Genomic DNA, 7436 nt, shown 5'->3' with positions numbered 1-7436 from the left:
TGTGACACAGGACAACCTCTCTACACTCCATTTCCTCATCTGCAAAGGGAGCAGTGACACTCACCTCACCACAGGGTGGTGAGCTGTGACCCAGCCAGGCCCCAGCACAGTAGCAAACATGCACGTGAGTGTTGCCCAATTATCCTGTGGCACAAAAGCAGAAGCTGGGGCTGAGATGGAGAGTGAACTCCCCACCTGATGCAGGTGGTACAGGGCAGGACAGGGATTCTATTCTAACCCACACTGGCCACACTCCAGAAGGGTGTCCTAGGCCGTGTAAAGGTGACAGCTTCCCTCCCCTGAAAGGGGCTGGTGCCAGGGTGTGATGGGAAGATCCTGGCCGCAGGGGACACCTAAATGAGGAGCTTCCCAGGGGATGCGCCTGCTGATGCTAAGCAGGCTGGCAGCAGAAGAGCTGCTTCCTTCTCCTGGGGCCTCTGGCTCCGGCGGGGACCGGGATTAGGGGCTACGAGGGGAGTATTGACATAGCACCTTTGATTAGCACTCCTGTGTCAGGGGGCTGGCCGGGAAATGAGAGCACGGAGGCTGGGGGTGGGAGGGGGGCCGAGTCCAGGACCTCAGGCTTGGCCCGAGGAGCTGGCTGGTTCCTAGCGGGCAGGCTGAGACCCGGGCCCCAGCCCAAGAGGATGCTGCCCTGTGCCTGCCCCCCGACACCCCGGCCAAGGACCCCAACTGAACTTTCACCTCTGCTCAGTGGGGCTACCCCAAGGCCTCATTTCCCAGCCTTACACGTTGGCAGGCGAAGGCAGGCTCGGGCCAGGGGAGCAGGAGCCACTGGCTCCGGCACTTGTCAAAACACAGGCCCCAGAGGTGTGAAGGCCTCACCCCAGCGGGAGGGCATGTGGGCCATGCTGCCCGGAGAACTCATTAACTTGGGCAACTCCCAAACGAGCCCCCAGGAGAGGCTGGCGATAAGGTGATCAAAGGTGAGAGAGGCCTGAAGGGTGGGGTGGGGGGAAGCAGCGACTGGCAGGAGGTGGTAAAGCCCAGGCTCTGGGTTGGGAGTCCCTCCTCTGCCCCAACTTGGCTCCATCGGGCCCACTGGCCATGACTCTTGCACGAACTGAGCCCGGACACCCCAGGGGCAGCAGGAGAGGGAGGGATCCCCAGGTGGCAGCCTTGAGGGCTGAGGTCCCCAAGGTGGGGGTGGGGGGAGGGGGGAGCCTGCCATCTACCCTGCCTCTCTGCACTTTCCCTGGGCTCTTTTTTTTAGCTTCCAAGCCTGACACCAGAGATCCTCAGGTCACACTCTGCTCAGGGCACAAGTGCACAAGGGACTTTTTTTTTTTTTTTTTTTTAGGGACTTTAAATCTTAGGGCCCAGATGTGAGAATCCTCAGGAGCCTGAGCTGTGTTTTTCGGATGAACAGCCTGCCTCCCACACATGCCTGTTTTCCAAAACATGTCTAGTTGATTTTGTACTTAATAAAATAAAAAGTCATTTCTGCAAAAAACCAGTGCTGGCGCTTTCCTCTGGACGGGAAGTGCAGGCCTCAGAGACAGGATGGCAATGGACTTTGTTATACCCTTGGGACTTGTTGAGCTTTGGACTTTTTTTGTGAATAAGGTGCATGTGTTGTATTTTCAAAGAGATGACAATGAAACCAAAGGGCAGCTGACTGCCAAGGTGTTTTGGGGGTCCTTCTGAGTTTCCTCAATTATTAGCTGCAAAGTGGAAATCCGAATCATGTGGGAACTGGAGGGATTTTTTGACATTCAGAAGGTTGGCAGCAGAGTGCCCAGAGCCCTCTCAGATCCCACCCTCCTACCTGATCGTCTTTACTCTGCACCTCCTCCCCTGAGTGCACAATATGCTCTACCAATAATAGTTAGTCCTTTTGGGTCCTATGAGATTGAAGGGGCCCAGCCACTGGTTTAGATCTGGAGCCCCAGGAAGGCATCCCTTGACCAGGGTCCAAAAGGAGCAGACCCATTGACAGCCTCAGGCTGAGGAGCACCCTCCTGGAGCAGGCTCTTCTTGGGAATAGGTGGGTCTACAGCACATGCCCAGGGAATGAGCTCCTCCCCTTCTTCCCAAGGGTGGGTTGGCACTGCCTCTCCTGGATGTGACCATAGGCATAAGAATTCTGGGGCTGCTGGGACAGGCTGCAGGGGAAGAGGGTACAGAAGGTGCCAGAAGAGGCCAAGGGCAGTAGAAGATAAAAGAGAGACGGGGGTGGGGTGGGGGGGTGGGCAGAGATACCAGGGAGAAGGTACTAAGCCACTTGGCCCCCCTTTGCTACAGACCAGCTCACCCAATGGTCTCACTAGGCTGGAAGCCATGGGCGATGTGAAACATTACACCCCTTGCCCTGAGAAAGATGGTATATACCACTTCTCTTGAAGACCTGATGCTAGACATCAGGTACTTCACAGTCTAGTGGAGAATAGATATCTGTGCACAAAGTAGCTATTATGACAAGGTGCAAACTCAAACTCCGAGGGGGTCAGGCAGGCAGCATAGGTTCTCTGAGATTTCCTACACAGTCATATTGTCTATAAATGGAGATAGTTTTATTTCTTCCTTTCCAATATGTATGCCTTTTATTTCTCTTCTGTGACTACACAAGCTAGGCCCTCTAGGACAATGTGGAGTAGGCCTGGGTAGGCACAGATATCCTTGCCTTGTTCTCAGTATTAGGGATAAGCATTCAGTGTTTCACTGTTTAGTATGATATTAACTGTGGGTTCTTTGTAGATGCCTCTTACCAGGCTGAGAAAGTTCCCCTCAATTGCTAGTTGGCTGAGAATTTTTATTATGAAGGGGTATGAATTTTGTCAAATGCTTTCTCTGTGTCACATCCACTCACATTTCAACTGCAAAGCCTCTGTACCTGCCCCAAAGTGGCAGGATACCAGCTAGAGGCCAGTGGTGGCAGCTTGTGGCAGCAGGTCAGGCCCTTGGTGCCGCCAGGCTGAGGGTGTCCTGGAGGGCATCAGGCTTCCCCTCTCTCAGCTCAGCTGGTCCAGCAACTTGACCAGATTTGGCCAGCTTGTTGGACTTGCCTCGGATAGTTTCCCTTCCTCCCATGACCACCACCACCAGGTAAGGCCACGTCCAGGACAGCCTGCCTCAGAGGAGACACGGATTACTGTTCCTCTCACCTCTAGGGGGGGATCAGGGCCCCACTTGGAGTCCCCATCCTACAGGTTCTACAGACCTGGATGCAGCATGCCCCACGCACGGCTCCCATTATACCAAGTGGGAACGACTTTGCAAGAAAACGTTAAGGTCCCAACAGGTGAAGGTGGCCCCCAATCCGGGTGCTATCCTTCAGGTCCCTGACCTGGCCACTGGGCGACAGCAAGAGGCCCGAGCGGCCGAGTCAGGTGCCCAGGCGAGGGCCCAGGTGGGGCCGACCCCGCGCAGCCGAGCAGCCGAGGGGCCCCGCACCTTCAGCGCCCCCCGTTGGTTCAAAGGGTCGAGCCCCGCCCCCTCCAGGCCCCGAGCCCGCTTTGAAGTGCAGATGCTGCGGCCTGGAAGGGGCCACTTCACACCTCGGGCTCGGGATAAAGGATAAAGCGGCCGCCGGGACGGGGCCCCCAGACGCGCCGCCGCCGCCATGGCCCAGTCCCTGTGTCCGCCGCTCCCCGAGCCCTGGCTCCTCTCCGCCGGCTGGGGCCCGGCTCGGCATCCGGACGGCGGCTGCTCCCCCGCCTCGTCCCCCGACTCCTGGGGCAGCGTCCCGGCCGGCAGCCCCGAGCCGAGCCCCGGGCGGCCCGGCGGCCCCGCGGCCCCGCGAGCCCGCAGCGCGGGGAGGCGCGGAGCCCGCGGCAGCCGCCTGGGGTCCGGACAGCGGCAGAGCGCCAGCGAGCGCGAGAAGCTGCGCATGCGCACGCTCGCCCGCGCCCTGCACGAGCTGCGCCGCTTTCTGCCGCCGTCCGTGGCGCCCGCCGGCCAGAGCCTCACCAAGATCGAGACGCTGCGCCTGGCCATCCGCTACATCGGCCACCTGTCGGCCGTGCTGGGCCTCAGCGAGGAGAGCCTGCAGCGCCGGCGGCGGCGGCGTGGCGACGCGGCGGCGCCTCCGTGCTGCCAGCTCTGCCCCGACGGCGGCGGCGGCGGCGGCGGCCCCGCGCAGGCGCAGACGCAGACGCCGGTGCAGGTGCAGGTGCAGGCGCGCGCCCCGGGGGGCCTGGGCTCCGCGGCGCCCTGGGGGTCCCCGCCGGCCCGTCCCGGAGCGCTAGCAGCGCCCGAGCCGCCAGACCCACCGGTGCTTTATGAGGAGGCGGCGTTTTCGGAATCGCAGGCCGTGGAGCCGGGCCCGTCGTCTCCGGTTAGTACTTCTTCCCGCACGGGACGCCCTCCCGGAGCCCTGGGGCGGGGGTGGGGGTGCTACGTGCTGGCCGCGTCCCCGGCGCGCAGCTTACCCTGGGAGGGGGGGCTCGCCCTGCGGCACCCCCACCGGCAGCCTGGGCCGGCCTGCTTGCGGTCCGGAGCAGCGTAGCTGGTGTGCCCGGGGCGCTCAAGCGGCGAGGGGAGGGAGAGGACACGCAAGGGACAGAGTCCTGTGTCCCGCCAAAGGTGCCCTGGGAGTGGAACCCACGAGCGCGACACCCACACCCCGCGGCCAGTGCTGATGGTAACTCCGTTCCCTCTCCCTCCGCAGCTCTTTCCCGGCGACGTGCTGGCCCTGTTGGAGACCTGGATGCCCCTTTCGCCCCTGGAGTGGCCGCCGGCCTGAACAGATGAAGTGACAACATACAACTGGAGCCCTGTCTGTGAGCATCGAGGCATTTTTGTCCTGAGCACCTTCAAAACGCCCCCCACCCCCCCCCCCGACAGACTCCCTTTCCTAGGAGGGGGCACTTGTGATACTGGCATGGACATTCCTGAGAGAACCTGTCCCCACCCAGGACGCCTCTCCCCAGCCCCTCCCGCAATGGACGGACCCATAGGTAGACTCTTGGACCCCGGCAGGGGGTGCCTGCCTCATATGTATTTATTTATTTGTGAATAAACTGTGCTGGTGTCAATTGGCAGTTTCTTCTTCCTCTACATGGACACAAAGCTCCCTCCCCTTCTTCAAAGAACCTAGGAGAATCATGAGAGTTTCTTGCAGTCTTCAGTCCTCAAAATACACAGGCTCAGACCCTTTCCCCCTCGCCCCCAGCCCTGGCTTAGCATCTCCTATTCTAGGAAGGTCAGCCTGGAAAGGGGAGGTGCTGCATATGCGGAGGTGGTAGCAGGTGGAGTCTGTCCATGTTTTCTTTGAACCCGGTGGGAGCTGGGTAAAACCAAAACATCTCTGTAGAAAATACATTTCCGTTAGTACTTACTGTGCACCAGGGCCTTTACACATTTTATACCTGAATAACCATTTTACGGAAGAATCAACTAGGGATCAGCACTCAAGCCCAGATATGAATTCAGAATCTGAGTTTCTTATCCCTGGTAGGATTTTGCCAGGGGACAGGAGCTCCAAGGGGTCATTTCATGCGTCCCAAGCCCCTTCTCCCCTTGTGCTGGAGCATCATGACCTGAACCTTGGGATTTTCTCATCCACCTCCACTCTGGTTTCTCTCCCAGGTGGTTTAGGGACATAAAATAACATCAGTGAGTCAGTCCGGAGAGTTTATGTAACTGTGCCCTCCTAGCGGCCTTGCTAGGATGGAGAGGCTCATGGGGTTGCATCCAAATCCACACACCTGACCTGGAACCACACTCCTGTCTACATTGCTAGGTTCAGGTCAGGGACACACTGTAAGGGGAAGAAGAAAGCCTCGACCCAGAAGGAGCCTGGCCTCACTCAAGGGGTCTGGTAAGCAGTCAAGCCTTAATGGGGAGGTGTGGTGGGTCCAGGTCAGCCTCTGCCCAAGGATCCCTCGGCCCTCTGCGGATGGATACCGAGTTTTCCCCTCTCCTTCAAGCATCTTTGAAATACAGGTGTTGGTGTTTGTTTTTTATGAGAGTTTTATTGAGATATAGTGTATGTACCATAAAATTCAACCTTTTAATTCAGTGGTTTTAATGTATTTATAGTTATGCAACTGCCATCACTGTCTTAATGTAGAACATTTTCATCACCCCCAAAAGAAACCCTGTGCCCATTAGCAGTCACTCTGATTATCCCACCCCTCACCCCCAACCCCAGCACACTCATCTACTTTCCATCTCCATAGATTTGCCTGTTAGGGACATTTTGTATGAATGGAATCACACAATATGAGGCCTTTTGTGTCTGGGTTTTTTCATCTGTCATAACATTTTCAGGGTTCATCCGTGTGGTCTCGTGCATCAGTACTTCTTTTACTGCCTGGTGATATTACATTGCATAGATACAACCTGGTTTATCTGTTTGGCCGTTGATACTGATAGGGTTGTTTTGAAACCACCTCAGAGATCATTTCCAGGACTCGCCAGGCCGGGAGGGGCAGTAATTCAGAATAGGCCTGCGGCACTGCTGTGTCATTCAGGCGTTCAGGCGCACCCTGGCCAGCATTTGGCCGCAGAGTGGGATCCAAAAGCAGAGTCCCTGCAGGAGGGCAGACCTCACACCTCCGATGACTACCTCCTTTCCCACACCTCCCCTCCCACCTTGCCTTCCCCTCCCAGGACCCTAACTGGAGCCTAGTGGGAAGGCTTTTCCAGGGGCCTAGCCAATTTAGAAAATCTGTTTGCATGGCAAAGGCCCTGTGGTTTAGGATGGGGAATTAAAGTTATTAGCAAGTCTTTTCACAGATAAGTGGGTCTCATCAGCCAGCGCCCTCCCCTGGGGAGAGCCTCACCCTCCCTCTCGGAGCCCGGGAGCGGCCCAGTGTTTATTAGCACCTGGGTGTGAATTTTCATTAACAGGTCTCTGCTAATAAGATAGGGGATCGGGGATGGAGGGGGGGTCTCCTCGCACTGCTCCTGCGCCCCCTTGCTGGGCCAGCGCCACCCGCCCCAGGAGGAAGGCCGGTGTTCCCGCTCCGAGGCCCTGGGACCGTCCGCGGCATCTAGGTAGGTGAGAGCGTGTGCTCTCTCAGGTCTCAGCCAACCAACCCGTGAAAGCGGTCAGCTGGTGGGGCCGTGTTAAGGATGGAGAAGTTGAGTAGGGAGAGGCGCCCTAATGCGCCCCACGTTTGGTCAGTGGCAGTGTTGGATTGGGACACGGAGGTGAGTGCGTATGTGTGCTTCCCCAGGTCACATGGTGTTTGTCAGAGCTAAACGCCAGCCTGTGTTGGGGACTGGGTGGCGCCCCACCTCACCTGGGTCCCCGCCTGGAGGGAGTGGGCGCGGACCTGCTGCAAGACGGGAGCCAGGGAATGGCATCAGCAGGGGGTGCTCCACCAGGCCGCTGGCCAGCGGTGCTGCCTCCTCCGGGGGAGCTGCTTTCACAGGGGCCCGGGCAGAGCCCATGGGGTACAGGCACACACGGAGCAGCTCCCATCAGCCAGGCTCTGTGTTAAGGGCTTTATTTTTATTATTTTTTT

The 7436-nt window shown here is 58.1% G+C and overlaps 1 protein-coding gene across 1 annotated transcript; it reads left to right on the top strand.

The window, feature by feature from the left end:
- Positions 1-3474: 3474 nt before the first annotated feature.
- Positions 3475-4997, top strand: MESP1 (mesoderm posterior bHLH transcription factor 1). Its single transcript, XM_077860258.1, has 2 exons — positions 3475-4297; positions 4631-4997. Exons 1-2 carry the CDS (start codon positions 3584-3586, stop codon positions 4703-4705), a joined length of 789 nt encoding a protein of 262 aa, XP_077716384.1. The 5' UTR covers positions 3475-3583; the 3' UTR covers positions 4706-4997.
- The last annotated feature ends 2439 nt before the right edge of the window (positions 4998-7436 follow it).

The sequence above is a fragment of the Canis aureus genome, chromosome 2, assembly GCF_053574225.1.
Source record: "Canis aureus isolate CA01 chromosome 2, VMU_Caureus_v.1.0, whole genome shotgun sequence".
Taxonomy (NCBI): Eukaryota; Metazoa; Chordata; class Mammalia; order Carnivora; family Canidae; genus Canis; species Canis aureus.
This window is presented reverse-complemented; position numbering and strand designations above follow the sequence as displayed.

Coding starts and splice junctions, on each gene's coding strand:
- MESP1 (XM_077860258.1), top strand. CDS start 3,584: ATGGCCCAGTCCCTGTGTCCGCCGCTCCCCGAGCCCTGGCTCCTCTCC. Junction 4,298..4,630: donor AGCCGGGCCCGTCGTCTCCG/GTTAGTACTTCT, acceptor CTCCCTCCGCAG/CTCTTTCCCGGCGACGTGCT.